At 34.8% G+C, this 23,283-nt stretch overlaps 1 protein-coding gene across 2 annotated transcripts; it reads right to left on the bottom strand.

The window, feature by feature from the left end:
- Window positions 1–382: 382 nt before the first annotated feature.
- LOC123558735 (outer dynein arm-docking complex subunit 3-like) lies at window positions 383–22,882 on the bottom strand. 2 transcript variants are annotated; one of them, XM_045350611.2, is made up of 13 exons: window positions 22,699–22,882; window positions 21,684–21,805; window positions 20,712–20,789; window positions 20,155–20,334; window positions 19,194–19,298; window positions 17,814–18,062; window positions 16,977–17,120; window positions 14,930–15,090; window positions 11,618–11,665; window positions 9,497–9,653; window positions 3,925–4,086; window positions 3,124–3,208; window positions 383–2,655 (listed from the first exon to the last, which is right to left on the bottom strand). In XM_045350611.2, exons 1-13 carry the CDS (start codon window positions 22,778–22,780, stop codon window positions 2,525–2,527), a joined length of 1,704 nt encoding a protein of 567 aa, XP_045206546.1. In that variant the 5' UTR covers window positions 22,781–22,882; the 3' UTR covers window positions 383–2,524. The 2 variants fall into 2 exon arrangements, with proteins under 2 accessions (XP_045206546.1, XP_045206562.1); XM_045350627.2 differs by lacking the exon at window positions 11,618–11,665 and having other exon boundaries at window positions 22,699–22,881.
- Between the last annotated feature and the right edge of the window lie 401 nt (window positions 22,883–23,283).

Here is a 23,283-nt window from a genome sequence, read left to right as displayed (position 1 = left end):
GGCTTTTTCATTGGATAAAATTTAAATGACTAATAAATGAGGCAAACAAATGAAAGCTTAAAATGACGTCATGCTTACTTCTCAGTGTAAACTGATATATCCTAAATGTTCGGGGATTTTCTTAGAAAATGGTACAAATATTAACCAAAGTCTCCTAACAGATGATTTTACACGTAGTAAACACTTATTCAGGCGATTATACATCAATTAATTCTTAAAATGGGATAGACAAATTTCTCTTTTCTGCTTTACAAGGAACAGAACAGAACAGAATTCTTACAATTTCAATTACTTCCCATTATGCCTCTTCAACTATCAACATGATACAGATAAAAATAGAAGTACAAACTGGTTGTAATTTTTCAAGAGATAAAGGAAATGCTTCATTTAAACATTTTAATATCATATAACCTTACTGTGTACATTTAGTTCAAATGTCATTTAAGTTGGTAGTACATAACACAAAAAAAAATTGTGCCATTCGGTACTAACTTACACTTCCTAGTTTAGTTGTTTAATAATGGGTTTTTCATAGGATTACATCCTTCTCCAGTTTCTCTCTCAAGTGTGTACATTTTTAAACTGCATAACCTTTAAACAATCAGTTCTTTATCAAATAACAATTTTATGATCAGGGAATTAAATTAGCTCATAAATTATGGTATGTTGACTTGTTTCAACTTAAAAATGAAAAAAAAAACAACGTGAAATGTGGTTAACATTCTACATCATGTTCAGCATTTGAGCCGTGCCACGAGAAAACTAACATAGTGGCTGTGCGACTAGCATGGATCCAGACCAGACTGCAAATCTGCTAACGTTTTCTGTAATTGCATCAGGATTTGAAAACAAACAGTATGGATCCTGACCAGACTGCGCAGATGCATAGGCTTGTCTGGATCCATGCTAGTTGCAAAGCCACTATGTTGGTTTTCTCATGGCACAGCTCATACAGTGACTTATTCTTTAAACAGGTATTCTAAAAACGACAAAACTGGTATATATAAGTTCTAGACTGTATATACTCACACTTGTCTAGCAACATTTTTGACTTAAGAAAATGATAAACAAACTGAGTAGCAGACAAGTACACATCTAATATAACAAGCATTGAACTGGTTCACCAATGTAAAATTACATCTTACAAAACTTTATAATTTGGATCAATGATTCTTTTGCAAATGTTCCTTTTTCCTCAATATTGCATCAAACAACACACAATTCTAATACATAATGAGGGTTGGTCCAAAAGTGACATCTCTGGCACAATTATTAAACATTGTATTATTAATACTATGTATATCAAAATCTATAATCATTTAATTCTGATTACAGATATCATTTTCCAGGGTTGTTTCTTTTTGAATATATAGAAGTTCAAAGTATACAAAATTAATGATGTTATTTAGCTGCACAAAAAAAATAATGTTATTTTCATAACAAGAAAGAAACAAAGAAAGACAACCATCTATCAATATAACATGGAAAGTCACATGATAATTGATATTATGATGTCATGAAGTAACATCTATTTGCTGTCTTCCAATCAATGTTCATTGATGTAACCCAGGATAAAGTTTGTTAAGTAGCGCTAAAGATATTTACTGCTTAGTGAAAAAAACAAATTTCTGACTTCAATAATGTCAGTGAAGTGTGGCGATGGCTGTTACCATGCCTTCTATATACAGCTGGAACTCAATATTTAGAACTTGCTTATCTCAAAATTCTGGCTATCATGAAGCCATTTTCAAGTCCCATTCCGGAAACATGAGTAAAATATTATTTTAAGTAAAATTTCGGTTATCTGGAAGTAAAATGCTCGGTCACTTAGAAATAAAGATATCAAGTTTCAACTGTATGTCAAAATCTCATAGTATACAATGTATTTTTAGAATATTTCAGGATTATATTGCAAATATATCAAGGTGTATCTGGGTATGCTATTTTGTTGTTTTTTGTTTATTCTAAACATTACATTATGGCACCAGTGACATTACTTTTGGGTCAACCCTCGTAAATCTCGGTCATATTCATCCGGCTATTCCTAACATTCTGCACACTAAGTCAATGAAGTAAAAAAAAGAGTAGTGTTCTAGAATGTTTAGAAGATGACAAAAGCTGCACTTGAAAGGGTTATATCCCTTTAATATCTGAATATAAGTCAGCACAAAGTACCAAGCCTTAAATTCTACTTTCAAAGTAAACAGTTTACTAATGTTTTTATCACAATACTGATGTAAGCCGAAAACCCCAACCGTTGACTTGAGACCATGTAGCTTAGGATTATGAAATCTTGTGCTGTTAGACTGTCAATATCTTCTGTTTTGCAGCCCGCTTTTAATTTTTACATTAATCAGGTCAATTATCACATTTTCCTTTTTCTTTTTGAAGAAAAGCTGAAAGGTCCTTAAAAACTGCCAGAGGCAACACATATGTTAACATATTCACACAATGTTTTTTTTTTGACCGTGTTGGCAAAGTAAATGTATCAGTATGTATAAAGTTCACTGTGTCCAGTTGTCATTTATTTTGTCTTCTTCTTCTTTTTGGTAGTTCTTCTTTTAGTTTTAGCGTCCACAAGAAGCTGCGACTGTTTCTTAATCTGGTTTCTGTCGGGTGCGTCACCATCAAAATTATCTGCGCTGTCTTCATCGTCTGTAACAAGCACAAGAATGTTAACCCTTACCCTGCTAAATTTCTATAATGAACTTGTCCAACTTTTAATTTGGACAGTTCCACTGACTGTTAAAAGGGATTCTTACCAATAAGTTTCAACTGACTGATTTGTGAACAGTGCAGATCTTGATCAGACTGCACACAAAGGCAAAATATTTTTTTCAAAACAATGTTCAAATTTCATATCAGGTGTGTGCCAGCAGCTTGATATGAACTGTCATATCTAAAAAGTAATGAACTCTGATATTTTGTATTCTAAACAGACTGAAAAACAAATTCGTGTAATTCATATTGAAGTTATTGGTGTAGATTTATATGTAATAAAAAAAATAGCACTTGAATCACATGGAATAATATGCCCTTATTCTATTGCAGAATACTACTATAACTGCACTTATAAGTCAAATAATACTTCTGCTTCTGTTATAACCTATAAACACAACTTACCGGCATAGACAAGATCTCTCTGAGTTTGTGGCAGTTTCACTCTGGTGTTATACTGGGGTAATTTGCCCTCTTGGCTGGCATGGAACTTAAAAATGTAAACATTAACATTTACAGATTGTTCAAAATGCTTTATCTCTTTACGAAGAAACAATTTTATCACCAACATTCTCTTCTGAAAATTCCTGTGACTTTTAGTTTTTAGCTTTTTTTTACATGTTAAGCTAAAAACCTATTTCTTTACAATCTTAATAGAAAGAACTGTCTCCCCTTCACTTTTTACTTCCTGCGCTTGATTTAAGGTATACTAGACACAAATTATAGTTAACAAAATGAACATTTACTACATATAAATTATGTAAACATAAAATTATCAACTTTATGTGTATTATTAGTACCATGCATTTGGTTTAATACAGTACATATCACATACATGTACATATAATAAAAATAGTGTAATTGTGTACTACTACTAAAAACTTTTTTAATGATCAACTTTTAATGTGTGACATATAATTTACTACAAACATAATTTATGTATATTTAGTAAAGTTAAGTACATTTGCTTAGGATTTTCGAGGTTTGAAACAAATATCTTAAAATATTTCCGTGAAAGATGGGCACTAAATATTTAGGAGTTAGCTGCCTATGCGATTTCTCCTCAATTGCATAACAAAATATCAAAAGTTACCTCCCTTTCCATTCTTTCCCTCCCGACTGCTTAACAAAATATCAAAGGTTACCTCCCTTACCATTTTCTACCTCCCATCTGCTTAACAAGATATCAAAAGTTAGTTCCCTTACCTCTTCCTCCTCCATTTGTTTAACAACTGTATTGATATTAATATCCTGCCCATCAAGATCCTCCAATAATTTCAGCAGTTTTTCTTCACACGTAGACAACTGGTCTAACACGTATTCATCCGAAGATGGTGCAATTTGTGCTTGTGGAACATGACCTTTATTCTGAAATAAATCACAGGTTTAAATTAAAAACATGTATTATGTAAATCACATGCAGATATTTAGTGAAAGTCGTGACAAACTCAAAATAACAAATACTATTTTTAATCTATCTCTAACACACAGCAAACAGCTATGTAACGTGAAGATAACGTACGTTATTACAGTGAAAAATTATGAATTTGCAAAGATATAAATATGTAAAATCTCTGTTGTTTGTAACGTAAGGTAAGTCATTTGTTATTTAACTAAGCGCCCTAATCATATACAGCTAATAGACTGAAGAAGAACATTTAAGCCATGCCATGAGAAAACCAACATAGTGACTTTGCGACCAGCATTCGCGCAGTCTGGTCAGGATCCATGCTGTTCGTTTTCAAAGCCTACTGCAATTAGTGAAACTGTTAGCGAAGGGTCTGGTCTGGATCCATGCTGGTCGCAAAGCCACTATGTTGGTTTTCTCATGGTGGGGCTCATTTATTCCAAAGACTATAATTCTTCTATCTTAGAAGTAGAAAAACTCATTTAAAGTGACCATTAAAACACCTAAATACTGATAATGAACGACACATGAATTGCTTTTCTTTAAGAAAACTCTGCATTATATTAGCCTTAAGAACAAAAGTGAAAACAATAAACTACCAATTAACGTGTTTCAATTCTAAAACATAAAAATAATATAAACACAAGCAAATTCGATGAATTGGAATCCCCCGCCGAAAGGGTCAGAGTTGAGGAACGGCAAAAAAATATATCCTGCAAACAGTTAAGAATGTTACCAAGAAGCACATAATTTCATTAGTCAAATCAAATTAAAAGAAAATGAATGGTTTGTTTGGGGGGGGGGGGGGGGAGGATACAACAGTTTACATGTTGATTATAAATATTGGTAGAAAACGAAAAAAGAAAAAAAAAAAAAAAAAAAAAAAAAAAAAGGGGGGGGGGGGGGGGGGGGGGGGGGGGGGGGGGGGGGGGGGGGGGGTGACCAATGTAAGGTGGTGACCAGGTGTAGGTACACAACATCACATGTTTATAATAAATGTGCATGGAAAAGAATGGAAGAAGTTTAATGAAATTCTTCCAATTGGTTGGTTTGTTATGTACAGATCTGTGGATTTTTAAACAATTAAAGGGCAATAACTAAATGGAAAATTGACCAATCGAAAAAAAACTTGAAGGGCATCATCGCAGTATCTTGGTTCATGTCTATTTCAAGTTTGATGAAATTCTACCTGCTAGTTACTGAGAAATGGCTGCAGACGGACATTTTTCATTAAATCAAGGGCAATAACTCTGAGGGAAATTGACCTATCAAAAAAAAAACTTGACGGGCATCAGCGCAGTATCTTGGTTCATGTCTATTTCAAATCTGATGAAATTCTACCTGTTAGTTACTGAGAAATGGCTGCAGACAGACATTTTTTATTAAATCAAGGGCAATAACTCTGAGGGAAATTGACCAATCAAAAAAAAAACTTGACGGGCATCATCGCAGTATGTTGGTTCATGTTTATTTCAAGTTTCATGAAATTCTACCAAGTAGTTACTGAGAAATGGCTGCGGACGGACGGACGGACTGACTGACGGACGGACAACGCCATTTCAATACCCCCCTCCCGATTTCATCGGCGGGGGATAATAAACATGAAGCAATTAAGTAACAGGTGTGTTCAAAACCAGAAATGAGCCATGCCATGGGAAAACCAACATAGTGGCTTTGCGACCAGCATGGATCCAGACCAGCCTGCGCATCTGCGCAGTCTGGTCAGGATCCATGCTGTTTGTTAACGGTTTCTCTAATTGCAGTAGGCTTTAAAAGTGAACAGCATGGATCCCGACCAGACTGCGCAGATGCGCAGGCTGGTCTGGATCCATGCTGGTCGCAAACCCACTATGTTGGTTTTCTCATGGCACGGCTCAAATAATTTTCCTTATCAAACTAAATGATACTGGTAAAAGTTTTGCAACTATCAAGTTTGATTCCTTTTACCTAAGGTAATGGACCAGTGTAATAATACTAGTCAATTTCTCTGGAGTTACATAATCTCTAAATTCTACTTCTGTACAAGTATTACTGTACTGTCACTCAAACAAATACACAGCTTTCCATACCAGTTGGGAAATGTTGAAATAGCCAATAGCAAATACAGAGAATGCTATGATAAGGGGTCATAAAATGATTTTGTCATATAGCTGGCTCACAAAGTTTCAGGCTTGGACACTAAACTTTAGGAGTGATAAGCCTAGTTGGCTAGTTGCTGTCAAGTGTTAATTCATATCCCTGTACCGGTCCATTACATTAAAGGAACATTTTTAATAGAAAGTTATTAATTTGTTACATGATAAGTTTTGTAAAGATATACAAGGAGGTAAGGAAGAAAAGGCAGTTTAGTTTAGTTCCTTTTCTTCTAGATCAAATTAACTGTCATACTCCATTTTTTGCTTCATTACTCATTATCATCAACTAATATCTTTTTCCTAACACAAATGCTTATTGAAATATCCAACTTATTTCTTCTTATGCTATTTTTTTTTCCCAATTTTTTTTAACACTTCTGTATATTCCCTTGATAACAAACCCCAGAGACATTACATTTTGCAAAGGGGGCTGTTTTATTAACACCCTATATTTTTTAATTATTTTACAGAAAATAAAAGAAATGAATCCAAATTTTTGCCAAAAAATTTAAACGATAACAGATAACAGAACTACCACAATGCTGGCATTCACTTACGACCAACATGTATATTCAGTTATAAATCTTTTTTGTTTTGAACTGGGGCATTACTAAGGAAACATACGGTATAACAACTTGAAGCAGATCAAAATAAAGAAGCAACTACTTCAACAATTCATAAGTTTAACGTGTGCTGTCAGTCTTACTTTTCTTTTTTTCTGTCAAACAAGCAATTTTTACTATGTTAAATATGTTGCATACAATAATCAATGAAGTACAAGTATTTATATACTTTTAGTTCCATATCTATCTTCACAATAATTGCTATAAATAGAGTTGAAACACGATATCTCAAACTCAGAATTTCGGCGAACTGGAAGACACGTTTACATTTTCAAATTCCATACCTAACATTCTTGCACAAAATATCATTTGAGCCACGCCATAGGAAAACCAACATAGTGGGTTTGCGACCAGCATGTATCCAGACCAGCCTGTGCATCCGCGCAGTCTGGTCAGGATCCATGCTGTTTGCTAATGCTTTTTCTAATTGCAATAGACTTTGAATGCAAACAGCATGGATCCTGACCAGACTGCACAGATACGCAGGCTGATCTGGATCCATGCTGGTCGCAAAGCCACTATGTTGGTTTTCTCATGGCATGGCTCATTTAAGTCAAATTTCTGTTATTTATCTCAAAGTAAAACATGGATCCCTTGGAATTAAAGATACCAAGTTGCAACTGTTATATAACAGTAAAAGACTTCCTAAACAAGAGAGCCAAGATGGCCCTATGTCACTCACCTGAGAAACACACCATAACAGTGTAAGCATGTTTGACTTAGTGATTTCATGGAAACAAATATTCTGGTAAATTTTCATTCGGATTGGACACAAAATGTGGTCTCTTCAGTTTAAACAAGTACTTTCTTTGATATGACCTAGTGACCTAGTTTTTGACCCAGATGACCCATATTCAAACATGGCCTAGATTTCATCAAGGCAATCATTCTGACTTAATTTCAATTGACAAATACAGCCTCTATAAAATATACAAGTTTTATTTCTTTGATTTGACCTAGTGACCTACTTTTTGAACCAAGATGACCTATATTCAGCAGCAACCTAGATTACATCAAGGCAATAATTCTGACTTAATTTCATAAAGACCAATTGAAAAATATAGCTACTATTGCATACACAAGGTTTTTTTTTTATTTGACCTCATGACCTAGTTTTTGACCCCAGATAACCCACATTTGAATTCAATCTAGATTTCATCAAAACAACCATTCTGACCAAATTTCATGAAGATCAATTGAAAAATACAGCTTCTATCGCATACACAAGATTTTCTATGATTTGACCCAATGACCTAGTTTTTGTTCCTAAATGACCCATATTCAAAATCGACCTAGATTTGATCAAGGCAATCATTCTGACTATATTTCATGAAGATCAACTGAAAAATACAGCCTCTGTCGCATACACAAAGTTTTTCTTTGATTTGACCTAGTGACCTAGTTTTTGACCCTAGATGACCCATATTAAATCTCGACCTAAATTTCACCAAGGCAATCATTGTGACAAATTTCATGAAGATCAACTGAAAAATACAGCTTCTATCGCATACAAAAAGGTTTTTCTTTGATTTGACCTAGTGACCTATTTTTTGACCTAAGATAACCCATTTTCAAATTCGGCCTAGATATTCATCAAGGCAATCATTCTGACCAAATTTCATGAAGATCAATTGATAAATACAGCCTCTATTGCATACACAGGGTTTTTCTTTGATTTGACCTTGTGACCTAGTTTTTGACCTGAGATGACCAATTTTCGAAATTATCCTAGATTTTATTAAGGTTATTACTCTGTCAAAATATCATGAACATCAGTTGAAAAATACAGCCCCTATTGCATACACAAGGTTTTTCCTTGATTTGACCTAGTGACCTAGTCTTTGATCCCAGATGACCCATTTTCAAACTAGGCCTAGATTTTATAAAGGTAATCATTCTGACAAAATTTCATGAAAACCAGTTGAAAAATACAGCCTCTATCACATACACAAACTTAATGTTGACGGACAGACAAAGGATGCTGGACATTGAGCGATCACAAAAACTCACCTGAGCTTGAGCATTGTTCAGGTGAGCTTAAAGAGTTCATTTCTTATGACGGATTAAACATTTGTTAATTTTAAGCTATATGCTGGAACTGGCTACAAAAAGTCGCTTTTTAAAATATTAAAATAATGTTTTCATAAATTCTTTTTCCATTCATTCATTATATCAGTAAATTGTTATGAATTAAATATTTCATGTTTAGTTATCAACATCTGTCCATTGCGTATGAATTTAGGAGAAGTAACTTAAATATGGCAGGCAGTTCTGAAATCTTCATGTATTTAACCCTTATCATGCTGGACACGACTGATTCTGCCTTAGCATTCAGTGTAGATCATGACCAGCCTGCACATCTGTGCAGTCTATTAAGATCTGCACTGTTCGCCATTCAGTCAGTATCTTTTGGTAATTAAGCACCCCTTTTAACAGTTAATGGTACTATCCACAGGTGCTAGACACATAACCAAATATATGCCTATGAGTAAAATATTTGGTTATGTGTCTAACACCTGTGGTACTATCAAAATTGAAATATGGACAAGTTCAGTACAGAAATTTAGCAGGGTAAGGGATAGGCAGACAGGAGTAACAATCGAGTTACTTACAGCTTTGAGATGGTATAGCTTATCAGCTAAATGCTCCACGCCAGCTTTCACAGACACCAAGTTCTTGCTTGCTTTATGTAACTGTTCCTCCGCAATGTCACGTCTATTCTCTTCTGCTTCATAATGATTCTGGAACTCTTCAAGCCTACGTTCCCCTCTAAAATAGAAATCACCTTCTAAAAATAGATATCATATTCTAAAAATAGAATTAGTCTAAAATAATGATCAATGAGCATTATATCTTTATTGTATTATTAGGTAAGCCATGAAACTTATTGAAAATATCAGAAATTCATAGAAGTTCTCTAACTAAAGTGAAACTGCTAAAACTCCATTAAAACAGCTACATTCTTAGTCTTTCTGCAATAATTAAATATCAACATTTTGTTGAGAAGTGGGCATGTCTATTTGTAGCTAAAGTTTCTTAAATACTGCTATTACATCAACCATAAGTTGAAGATATTGTCTGCCTGAGTTTAACAATCCATTTCAAGTGTAACAATGATCACTTTACCAAAATAGTGTTCCATGAAAAACTTTCCCACAGTTTAAATCTGTTCTTCCTGCCAGTAACTGACAACTTCGCAACACCAGTACTGACCTGTCTCACTTACCAGTAAATGACAACTTCCCCACATGTGTTAGAAGTTGGTGGTAAAATAAAACTTGTCTTTTTTCAAATTATCATAGGATATAGTACAAACCATGTATGTATTAAGCCAGGGAATCAAGACTTGCAACCTCTCATTTCATAAACCTGAACTCTATACATACTGAGCCTGTTGGTACAAGGCCATAACAGCACCCCTAGTGAGGCTAAAATTCACATGTGGGGACAAGTTATTGAAAGTCAGTGACCTTAACCACTTGACCACAGAGGTACCTCAAGCACAGATTTTAAGGGCTGACAGGAGACAAGTTCAGTTTGCATGCATCCTTGCCAACACTGAATCAAAGTGTAAGGTACAGCATTATAATACAAGTTTAACAGAAAAACAAAACTTGAATTTAAAAACCAAATCCCAATGAACAATAAACAAAAGCATTGCCTTGCGGGTGCTGACGCTCATCTGATTTTTTTTTGTATAATAGAAATATTGTCCTACCCATGATTTTCTAAGTCTAAAAAGGGCCATCATTCTTGCAAAAAGCAGGAAAGAGTTATGTTTCTTGATGTACAGTGTCCACTTATGATGGTGAAAAACTGTTGCAAGTTTTAAAGCAATAGCTTTGATAGTTTATGAGAAAAGTTGACTTAAACATAATACTCAACCAAGAAAATGATTTTCTAAGTCCAAAAGGGGCAATAATTATTGCAAAAAGCAGGATGGGTTATGTTGCTTGCTGTACAGGGTCAGCTTATGATGGTGAACAAGTGTTGCAAGTTTCAAAGCAATAGCTTTGACAGTTTAAGAGAAAAAGATGACCTAAACATAAAACTTAACAAATAAATCTGATATTTTCCAAGTCCAAAAGGGGCCATAAACCTTGCAAAAATCTGGATGGAGTTATGTTTCTTGCTGTACAGGGTCAGCTTATGATGGTGAACAAGTGTTGCAAGTTTTAAAGCAATAGCTTTGATAGTTCAGGATAAAAGCTGACCTAAACATAAAACTTAACCAAGAAAACTGATTTTCTAAGTCCAAAAGGGGCAATAATTCTTGCAAAAAGCAAGATGGAGTTATGTTTCTTGATGTACAGGGTCTGCTTATGATGGTGAACAAGTATTCCAAGTTTCAAAGCAATAACTTTGATAGTTTAGGAGAAAAGTTGACCTAAACATAAAACTTAACCAAGAAATCTGATATTTTCTAAGTACAAAAGGGGCCATAAATCTTGCAAAAAGCAAGATGTAGTTATGTTTCTTGCTATACAGCGTCAGCTTATGATGGTGAACAAGTATTCCAAGTTTCTAAGCAATAGCTTTGATAGTTTAGGAGAAAAGTTGACCTAAACATAAAACTTAACCAGGCAACACCAACGCCGACAACCGCTCAAGTGATGACAATAACTCATCATTTTTTCTCCAAAAATCAGATGAGCTAAAAAACATAAAATTTAACATTGTCGAAAACAGATAAACTATTACAAATAAAAACCAGTTTGTAACATATTTCTTACCTACTACCATCAAGTGGAAATCTATACACTACTTTAACACTGACATCCCTGAAATTGCGTTTGAAATAAGCTGCTTGTTTTTACCCATCCCCCATCCCACCTCCCAACTAAAAAAAACAAGAGCTGTCCGTAAGACAGCCAAGCTTGACTATTCGAAATATTGTCCCAGAAGCAGGAAAATATTACTCAAAAAGGTTAAATATCAAAAGAGTTTTAAGTTCAAAAGGGGGAATAATTTGACCAAAATGCATATCAGTTATGGGACTTGCTGCTATCAACTAGTTTTATAACCCCGAAGGCACATGTGAAGTTTCAATTCAATATCTGCATTAGTTTTGGAGATAGAAACTTGCATGTAAAACTTTAACCAGAATTTTCAAAGTCCAAAAGGGGGCATAATTTGCCCAAAATACATGCCAGAGTTATGGGACTTGATCCAGTGAGGTAAGTAATTAATCTAGAAAAAGAAAAAATAAGTTTCAAATCTATATGCCTTTTAGTAATAGCTGTATATACTTGCACGCAAAACTTTAACCAGAATTTGCTAAGTCCAAAAGGGGACATAATTTGGCCAAAATGAAGGTCAGAGTTATGGGACTTGCTGCTATCAACTAGTTTTATAACCCCGAAGACACATGCGAAGTTTCAAATCAATATCTGCATTAGTTTTGGAGATAATAACTTGCATGTAAAACTTTAACCAAAATTTTCTAAGTCTAAAAGGGGGCATAATTTGCTCAAAAAACATGTCAGAGTTATGGGACTTGACCCAGTGAGGTTGGTAATTGATCTAGAAAAAGAAAAAGTAAGTTTCAAATCTATATGCCTTTTAGAAATAGCTGTATGTACTTGCACGCAAAACTTTAACCAGAATTTTCTAAGTCCAAAAGGGGGCATAATTTGGCCAAAATGAAGGTCAGAGTTATGGGACTTGCTGCTATCAACTAGATTTATAACCCCGAAGACACATGTGAAGTTTCAAATCAATATCTGCATTAGTTTTGGAGACAGTAACTTGCATGTAAAACTTTAACCAAAATTTTCTAAGTCTAAAAGGGGGCATAATTTGCTAAAAAATACATGTCAGAGTTATGGGTCTTGACCCAGTGAGGTTGGTAACTGATCTAGAAAAAGAAAAAATAAGTTTCAAATCTATATGACTTTTAGAAATAGCTGTATGTACTTGCATGCAAAACTTTAACCAGAATTTTCTAAGTCCAAAAGGGGGCATAATTCGGCCAAAATGAAAGTCAGAGTTATGGGACTTGCTGCTATCAACTAGTTTTATAACCCCGAAGACACATGTGAAGTTTCAAATCAATATCTGCATTAGTTTTGGAGATAGTAACTTGCATGTAAAACTTTAACCAAAATTTTCTAAGTCCAAAAGGGGGCATAATTTGCTCAAAATACATGTCAGAGTTATGGGACTTGACCCAAAGAGGTTGGTAATTGACCTAGAAAAAGAAAAAAAAAGTTTCAAAGCTATATGCCTTTAATTGATGGCTGTATGTACTTGCATGCAAAAACTTAACCAAGGTGTGACGCCGACGCCGACGCCAGGGTGAGTAGAATAGCTAGACTATTCTTTGAATAGTCGAGCTAAAAATGTTGTTCACAGCTTTTGAAATCAGATGCATTGACAAAACTCTACAAAAGTCATTAAGTTTACAAATGATCTGGTTTCACCTGAGAATTCAGGGGTGTAAAATTCCACTCGCCCGCTCGCATTGGCGAGTTAAAGTCTGAGTAGGACGAGTGGACCTCGCTGTATACTCGACCGATCGGGCGAGTGGTTTTTTACGTCCTTATTTTACCAAAGTTCAGAAATTACATCTCCAAAACGTCAACAAACTTTGAGATGGTTCAGTCGCTACCTGGATTGACTGGAATTTACCCGCGAATCGTAAAGATATCAAAACGTCATGCCGGTATTTTTCCATTCCACAAGCACGTGCTACCTATCGTAATATCTAATTTACATCGACACGTACACAAAAACCGTGCGTAGTGCATTCATTTTTTAACATTTTCGCTTCAATTTTTCAACACCCCTTGAAAAATAATACAATTTGAATTCTATAATGATTTTAATAAGATATCGACAGAAATGTAGGCAAAATTCTATAAAAACGGTCGAATTTTCATATAATCATTTGTAAAATTTCAAACAGCGCGATCTTAGTTACTTATTTCTTTCTAAAAGTAAATAAATGATGAATACTCTGGGCATAAAATTCAGACTTTTGACCAGAAAGTACAAAAAACAGAATAAAAACATCTTGAATAATAAAAAAGCGGCAGCAATTACAATACATGGAGTAAAACGATTTTTGGCAAACAGCTTTCTGTTAGTGCGGCAGAATAGGTTACGTGACCTTGTGAACGTAAATAGAAAAGCGATTTAAAATAAAGCAATGTGATGTCATTGCGTTTTTTAATAAGTTTTAAATGAATCTTTGTACATGTATTTTTTGACACGACAATTTAAAAGTTTTTCTTGTCAAACAATAATGTAAATTCCTTGAGGGCAAATAGGTCACAGAGGTAGGATATCCACTACTATCGTTTGAGACATTTACCTTTTATACGGGATATAGCACATTCGCTTTTGATAACAAATTAAAGAAACTTTTATTGATTTCTATTTCTCAGCAATTTTAAGAACCGAGGCGGTACGATCAGACAGTGATGTGTCACATGATGCGAAAACACGACGTAATGCCATGACAATCTCGAGCAAAAATACCGCTTTGATCTCCACTTCAGATGTCAAGATGCCGACACACATCTTTTAGCTCTTTGAGGGGGTGTAAATTGATAATGAAAACAAGGTCAATTACTTAGTTTATCAACGTTTTTTTTCCCTCTCTTTCAACACGGGTGGATGGACGATGATTATTGTGCCCATTTTTTCAGACACTTTTCAAAATAAATATTTTTCGGGAAATAATACTATTGTACATAATACTCCTTTCATAAAAGTGACAGTATTAAAGTGTCAACTATTAGGGCGAGTGGCTGTTCACTTAGGGCGAGTAGATATTACTGGCTACTAGTCCTGCAGGGCGAGTGGTGTGAAAAAAAAATTTACACCCCTGAGAATGAATACATTTTCTCATAATAACAGATTCAAAACACTTACAATGGATGGTAAGTTTTAAGGCCAACAGAAGTAAAAGACATATACCCCGACATTTTGGTATCTCCTGTCTCAGAGAAAGAATATACTTACTCCTAATAACAGACTCAAAACACTTATATTAATTTTGATGGTTAGTTTTAAGGCTAACAGAAATAAAAGACATATACCCTGACAGTTTGGCATCTCCAGAGTATTTCATCTCCTCAAATTCCTGGTTCAGTTTCTCTTTGTCCTCTCTCAGCCGTATAATCTGTTTCTCATTATCTTTTTTCAAGTTTTCTAGGTGTTCTGATGTATCTTTCTGGCTCTCAAATCGATGGACAACTTCCTGTTAAAAGAGGGTTCAAGTATAGACAGTAGTTCAAGCAGAATGAATGATGTAATGAAACTGGTAACTGTCAATTCATTTAAATATGTTGGCACAAAACTTATGTGTGTTAACGTGAAGGATCCTGTCATGTTAATGTAAACTGTCATTATGAGAAAATACATCTAGCATCAATTGAATACCTAAGGTCGTAAGACAGATACTCATTTGGAATTCATAAAAAATTGGAATGTCAATGCTGAGGTGAGTGCAATAGCCATGTTATTTTTCTAAAATGTTATTAAATGACATTTTATAAATATTTTTTAATTAAAGTGAATTTCTCAGACTGAAGCTAAAGTCTCCTCCCCAAGCCAAAAACTATCTCATTCTGTAATTTTGCAGTATACAGTGGGTATTCTCAAGCTTAAAGCCATTGTAAACTTTTTCAATTATACAACAACTTTAAATAACTAACACATGCATTTCATTTTTTCAGAAACTGTTCTCTGTAGTTTTTAAATTATCAAAAGGTCTTTCGAATTCTACAAAGATTGCCATACTAAACAATTCTAAATCTATGAAGATATCATAAAAAAAAAATAAACTCAACACCAAGTACATGACTGTATATTAAGAATTTTTTCTACATGAAGCCATCAATGATATCAGGACAGAAAATTACCTGTTTCTGCTAAAATAATTGTGGAAATAATAAAAAAGTAATAATTTCAATGATTTTTTTCTTTAAAACATAACATAAGGCTAGTAAAATAAATCATTTTTACAGCCAAAGTTAGCTCTTTTCTATATAAAATCAAGTCTTGGCAAAATCTAGTTCATTACAAGAAAATCCCTTAAACAACCACCGTAAACCAATAAAATAACATGTTGAAATAAGCAGGCCTGGAATTCAATTAGAAACCAAAGCCCAAAAATCTATATATTCACAAGCCTGAAATCCCAATTTTCAATGGAGTTATATCGAGAAATTCTGGCAGCCTGAAAAGCCTGAAATCAGGGTCAGTCCTGAAAACTCCCGGGCCTGAATAAAACATCTATACAAAATCCAATTTTTCATGAAAAGTAGAAATAAGAACTATTTTCAAATAATGTAACAATACACCAAAACTGGACTATGTTTCCTATTATTTATCTTAAATAAGAGCTGCACCATGAGAAAACCAACATAGTGCATTTGCAACCAGCAAAGATCCAGACCAGCCTGTGCATTCCTGCTGTTCGCTTTCAAAGCTCATTGCAATTAGAGAAACCGTTAACAAACAGCATGTGTCCTGGATCCAGGCTGGCCAGGATCCATGCTGGTTGCAAATGCAAATTTATTATTATTATTACTATTTATCAAAACACCCATGTATTGTTGTGCCTATACAAACTGTAAATAAACTTTCTTACTATACTGGTAAACTGAAAAATTATATATCACTTCTTTAATATTTTTTTTAAACACTTTTAAGTTCTTTCCACAACGTTTACCTTCTTTCAAAGCACACAGCTTTAAAACTTTGAAAGTGTATAAAAAAACTGTATTTTATGTAGAATTTATGGCAGGAAATATGTAGAATTTATGGCAGGAAATAATCTGACCCATCTTCGTTACCATACATATATGTCTTCCCATCCGTTTAACCCTCACCATGCTGGACATGATTGATTATGCCTTTGCGCCCAGTGTAGACCAAGATCAGCCTGCAGATCAGTTATTCGATAGTAAATTTTCAGTAAACACCCCTTCAAATGATAAATGGTACTTCTAAAATTTGAAGAAGGGCCAGTCCGTTATAGAAATTTAGCATGGTAAGGCTTAAATGTGCGAAGTCCAATTTATGGACTAAGGTGTGGCACCAGCCATATAGATGTACAAAAATGTGACCTATGCACCCTACCATAGTATCAGAGACACCAGTTGCATCCTTGATTTCCTTGAAGGCCATCTCATATGTTGTAATCTTCTGCTGCTGTTCCTCGCCATGCAGAGCTTGTTTCTCCTGGCCAGCGATGTCATCTTGTTGAATGGAACTCCTCTGTGCCTACAATAAATATAAACTGGAATATTACTCTGTGATTGCTGAAAAAAAACAAACAAAGAAACATTTTCTTGCCAAAGTCAGAGTCAAGTTATAGCAAATAATTCCACAAAAATATATCATTTTATGATTTTTATCTTTACCAATATTTAGTGCAAAAAGTAATCCAAACTATAAATAGAAACAGTCTAAAACTGAATTCTATAACTTTAACCTTTAGACTGCTGGCGGCAAAGATACTGCCTTTGTGACCTGTGCAGACCAAGATCAGCCTTCATGAATGCCTACATGTCCGTGCAGACCACTCTTGGTCTTTCCTGTTCTCTATTCTGCCAGTAAATTTGCAGTGAACTGCTGTTTGGACAATAAATAATATTGCCAACATTGAATGATGGACCAGTCCATTTTAGAAAGCCAGCAGGGTAAAGGTTAAAAACTTACAATTCTTCTTTCTATTCTTTCAAAAATTCTAAGTTAAAAAGGGACATAACCCGTCAAAATTCTGATCAGAGTTGTGGGAATTGTTTCTAAGGTGTTGACTTTGATAGTAAATATCTATTTTAAGTTACAAGTCAATATCTTTGATAGTAACAGAGATATTTGACTTTATCAAAAACTTTAACCAATGGGGACGCCCATGCCGAGGCAAGTGCAATAGCTCTACTTTTTCTTCGAAAACTCAAGCTAAAAACTTACAATTCTTCTTTCTATTCTTTCATGTTGAATTTTCTTCTCCTCAGCTTCTTTCTTCATCTTTGACAGCTCAATTTCACGCTGTTTCCTCTCGGCATACACAACTTTCTCGTGCTTTGACAATTCAGACTGAGCAGCTTCTTTGGAGATCTGAGCATCATCGTGCATTGCTTTAAGTTCTTTCAGTTCTGTGCGCGTAGCCTGAATCTCACACTCCATGGCATCCAAACAACTTGGGAACTTCTCTGCTTCCTAACAGATGAAATAAGTGTGAAAACATTGTTACTTTATATGCTGCTAGTTGGCTCCAGTGTTTTAACTTTCAGCTTCATTATTTTAATTATGCTTAAATAATGTGTGTATGTTAATTTCTCTATTAGAAACTTTTTAAGTACACTAATGGGTTCCATTTATTCTATCAATATGAACTACAGGATGTTTATTCAATTAGTGTTCGTTTCAGTAAGGCAAGAAGTGGGGGGGGGGAAGAGGGATTTCCCCCTACTGTGGTCTGAAGATGGGAGGCAGGGAATTCCACCTGCTATTGTGATCTGAAGCCTATATACTTTTCCTGTAGAACATAATATTCTAAATGGGAGAACCCTCAAACCCTAATCCACTTCGCAACTTCAATCTTCACTCCAATAATTGCGCCGTACCATGAGAAAACCAACATAGTGCATCCAGACCAGCCTTCGCATCTGCGCAGCCTGGTCAGGATCCATGCTGTTCGCTAATAGTTTCTCTAATTGCAACAAGCGTATGGGTCCTGATCAGACTGCGGGAATGCACAGGCTGGTCTTGATCCATGCTGGTTTTCTCATGGTGTGGCTCAATTAATTAAACTCCTGGTCGGTTCACAAGGATAGACCATACAGCTTACGAAGCCAGCATTTCTGTACAACACATGCTGCACCTATACCTATTGTTATACTAACCAGTAGCTTTAGAGTTTTTTTCATATCTTTTACTAATGTGCCACTGTTGCAAGTATGTATACACTTATTTGTATTCTCCTAATGATCAGATGCTCTGTGCTTTTTTTTTCTATTTACCAAAGCAAAGCCTATCTGTTGTCAGCTGACCCTACCAGTAGACCAGTTGGACAGATTAGACTTATACTTGCTAGTATATACCAAGTAATGTTCCTACCAATCATGGTTCATCACATCCATTCTCACATTAAGCACACTTGCTTACAAGACTCACCAGGCTTTCCTTATTTGATTAGTGATGTATCACAGACATCATGATCCACAAAATTTTAGTATACGATTGATCAACAGATGAAGTCCCACAGTAGGGGTGAGGAAAAATTAGAAATTGGTAAATATATAGGTGGGTTCAGCATTCAAATCAAGACCTTATAGTTCTACTTCTTACCACTTCAAGTTTCTTCTTGATATCTTCATAGATTCTTCTTAAGTGAGTTGCTTCATCAATCTTGAGCCGAGTCTTGTCATAACTGTTTTCCAGGTATCTCATTTGCTGAAAAATATATAGAAACGTTTTGATATTTACTACACATATGTTGACTTGAAACTGAGAAAAACAGTGTACATCTTAGTAATAGGTTCAGTTTTCAGAACTTTTTTCTCATTCAAGTGATGTTATTAGCTCATATAAATATACTGTCAAACTTGTAAGTAAAGTTCAAAAGAAAACTGGTCAGGTGGTCTATGTTTGCTTTCATTTGTTTTTGTTGCATTTAACATCACACTAGCACAATTACAGATTAAAATATACAGACTTTCAAATTTTTTATGGTGGAGGAAGACCCCAGGTACCCGTCCCTGAATAATACTTTATCTAGCATGGGCATCCGGATAGAACCATCAACCTTCCGTGAACCAGCTGGATGGCTTTCTCACATGAAGAATTCAACACACTGAGCAAGGCTTGATCCCAAATCGGGGATTTTTTTAAGTCAGCAGTTGCCTTTAATTACAAGTTATACTTCAGTCATGAACCAAACATGTGGTCTGATAAACTGTGTAGTCTATATGTTTACAGACTCTTTAGAAAAGGTTTGACTGTACAGCTAAAAATTTATTGCATATTCATGTTTCCAATAACTGGGGCTTTGTCCTAGAAGCAGTATTAATAAATCAAAATTAATGTACTCTTAATGTGACTGGGTAACAAATTTTAACTGGCATGAATCTTAATACAGAATAATCCTGTCAAATTTTTAAATAATGTGTTATGTAGGCACTTAATATATGTTAACATAAAATCTAACCTCAATGTTCCTATTTCAAAACCTCATTTGCATATCTAATTGTAATTATTATTTAGCAAAAATTTTTAACAAAGACATAGCGAGCCTTTCTATCACAATCACCTGGGCATCTGCAGACTCCCCTTTGTCTGTAGCCACAGCCTCGCTGGCATCTTTCTGCATCTGGTTGTACTGAGTCTGTAAATCTTCAAGTTTCTTCTGTTTCATGGCTGTCTGGTGACGGAGGGCATTCAAACGCTTCACGGTATCACATACTTTGTGATCCATAACAGTGATAGCTTGCTACAAGAAATATAAATTGATTTACAACTTTGAACTAATTCTAAATTTTGGTATGTTAAGTGACTACTTAAGGCATACTTACAGCAATAAATAAATTGTATTGATACTTGAAGTAATACTTAAAAATTACTTCACATTTTCTCACTTAAATCTCCATTTGTTCTTTACCCAAACGTTTCATCAGTCTCACAACATTTGTGTATATACATCATGGTAAGGAAAAAAGGAGCAACATGTACAAGCAACTGAATTCAAGATTTTTTTAGAAATTGTTGACGGATGCACAACGCACGACAGACATCATTCCAGCAATGAAAAAACTATTAAGTTCACCTTGAGCCTTTGGCACAGGTAAGCTAAAACATAAATAAACTTACCCTGCCAGTTTTGTTTTTCATGGACGCTCTTTCCACTGGATGTTCCTGGAAGGCCTTGTTGATAACATGCTGATCTTGCTGCAAATAGGAAAATTATAACATTTCAACTGAAAATAACATACATGAAGTACTTCAGTACTGATTTCTTTCTTTACATGTTTGCAGTTATAATAGTGTCAATATAATGATATGAATCAGGCAAGTCAAAATTCAAGCTAGGTTTCTGTATAGACAACTTCAAAGTTCATGTATATATCTCTGTCAATCTTACACTGGTGGACATAAGTTACTAAAGTGACACTTCTGTTGTGCTGGGTATTGGTATGTAACAAGACTGACCAACGTATCAACAGGTACATATTACAGGTATGTCAAATGTCAGTAACTTCTCATGAACTTAATAAAGTTTAAATTACACTTATTCCAGCTGGCCAAAGTCACTGTAGGCAAGTCGGTCACACATTAAACCGGAATCAGTCAGAAAAAAAATTATCACTGTAGATACCAGGAATTCATGCTATCTTGTACAGCAAATCAATCTAAACTATCACTGGAGGTGATGAATGTACCCCCCCCACTCCACATGCATGCCACACTGACACAGTATGTGATAAAAGATAAAGCATTAACCCTTATCATGCTGGACATCTGCCTTTGCGACTAGGGTAGATCATGATCAGCTTATAATTACTGTTCAGTATTCAGTGCTGTTTTGTAAGCACCACTTATATAGTTAATTGAAAGATGAAAAAGTTCATTAAATAGAAATTTAGCAGGGTAAAGGTTATAAAAAAACTGAGAAGACTAAGTCTTTAAACATTCTCCAGGCATTATATTTATAGCATTTTACCTTGACTAAAATCAGTTTTAAAAGCAAACGAGCTGCCAGTGATTTGTTTCTCTAATTACTGAACAGAGTGTCCCTTTTCCTAGACAAGTGGAGTAAAAACTGACTGTTGGGAGTAGACTTACACTAAGTGAGTCACTGAGTTTTTTGCGAAGTTCTGTGTTTTCTTTCCTCAGTTTAAGGATAGACTCCCTGTTCTTCTTCATGGCAAACTGGGACGTTTCGAAGTATGCCTTTCTGTCCCCATCTGCAGTAAAAAATACACAACCATCCTGCATTTACTTGTTACACAAAAGAAATGAACAAAAGCAAAGCAAACAAGAATATAATACGTGTACATGTAAACAATAACGAATTAAATTTTACATGTTCTATGACTAGCCAAAGAATGAGATATATTGTGGAAGAAAAAGGCTTTCGTCATCTCCATCACTGGTTTGCTTTCCAAATAAACTACGGCAGTTTGTTTGTTTGGACACTTGAGTCATGCCATGACAGAAGTACAGGAAAATAAATGGTGATGACAATAACATTAACTTTGATAAAACATATGTTTTACTTGACTTGCTTACATACCTCACTATATGTTATTACAGTTTCAAACGGATCAATAATAATAATCGTCAGTCTAGTGCGTATCTGTTAATCATTATCGTCATGCGATTGAATTTCAAAGCATCGACTGGCTCAAAGATTGTTATCGTTTTTTGTATGGCAATGCAGAACATCTTTTTTGTTGAATTCTGGTTATGACAGTACAGCTAAGTCCACTCATTCTGTTCTGACTTTAACTTGCCAATGGAAGTGGATGTTATTTATGAACGAAATTTTACACCCATTCTGTATACTGTGGGGACTATTACTGGATATTGCCAATAATATATATCTGCACTCAACTGGCTGCATGAGCTTATAATCTGTCTTCTTATGCAACTAAGTTCATACTATTATGTATCTGTCTATGGTTACTGTCTCACTCATACTGCAACACACTGAAATTCTGATCAAAGCCAAAAAAGGGAATATCATTTATTAACTTCATAATCTTTAAAATGCATTGATAAACATTGAATATGATTGATACACACTGACTTGGAAATGTTCTTAAGTTGGTTTGTCAAACTTGCAATAATTTCTTACCTAGCAAGGCGATTTTGGCCTTGAGCTCATCAATTTGCTCCTGAATCGGTCGATTCATCATTGCGCCTCCACGAGCAGGCATTTTGACTTTCTAAAGTGTCAAAACCACACAAGTTATGTTCTGCCTGATGGCTCCAAATGCTATTCTGGTTGTTTGTGCGTTTCCAAGGTGCGTGGCAACTGCGCATGCGTTATTTAAATTTTGCAAGGGACATAACTCTTTCTATTTCCGCAAATAGTTCTGTATAAGAATAAAAGCGCAAGGTTCTGTTTTGAATATACTGTAAAGTGTTATACACTTGATAGTGATTTTTGTGTATATTGACAAACTGTTTAGAGAACTAAAATCTTTCTGGATAGTTCGTCCTTATTTCTTTGAATATGATAAAGTTAAGTATGTACTAATTTATGTATGAATTTAGGGTGTTGTAAGGTCATTTCCGGGGTTGAAATACACAAATTGACAGATTGTCAGCATGAACATGGTAAATAAAAACTGATACTTGACATCCATTTATGACCCTATGTACGAGTTTATTTAAAACGATAGCAGGCAGCTGTATTTCACACGTATATCGATATCAA

This window comes from Mercenaria mercenaria, chromosome 15 (assembly GCF_021730395.1).
Source record: "Mercenaria mercenaria strain notata chromosome 15, MADL_Memer_1, whole genome shotgun sequence".
Lineage (NCBI taxonomy): Eukaryota > Metazoa > Mollusca > Bivalvia > Venerida > Veneridae > Mercenaria > Mercenaria mercenaria.
The sequence above is the reverse complement of the archived record's forward strand: the minus strand, read 5'-3'. Positions and strand labels throughout refer to the sequence as shown.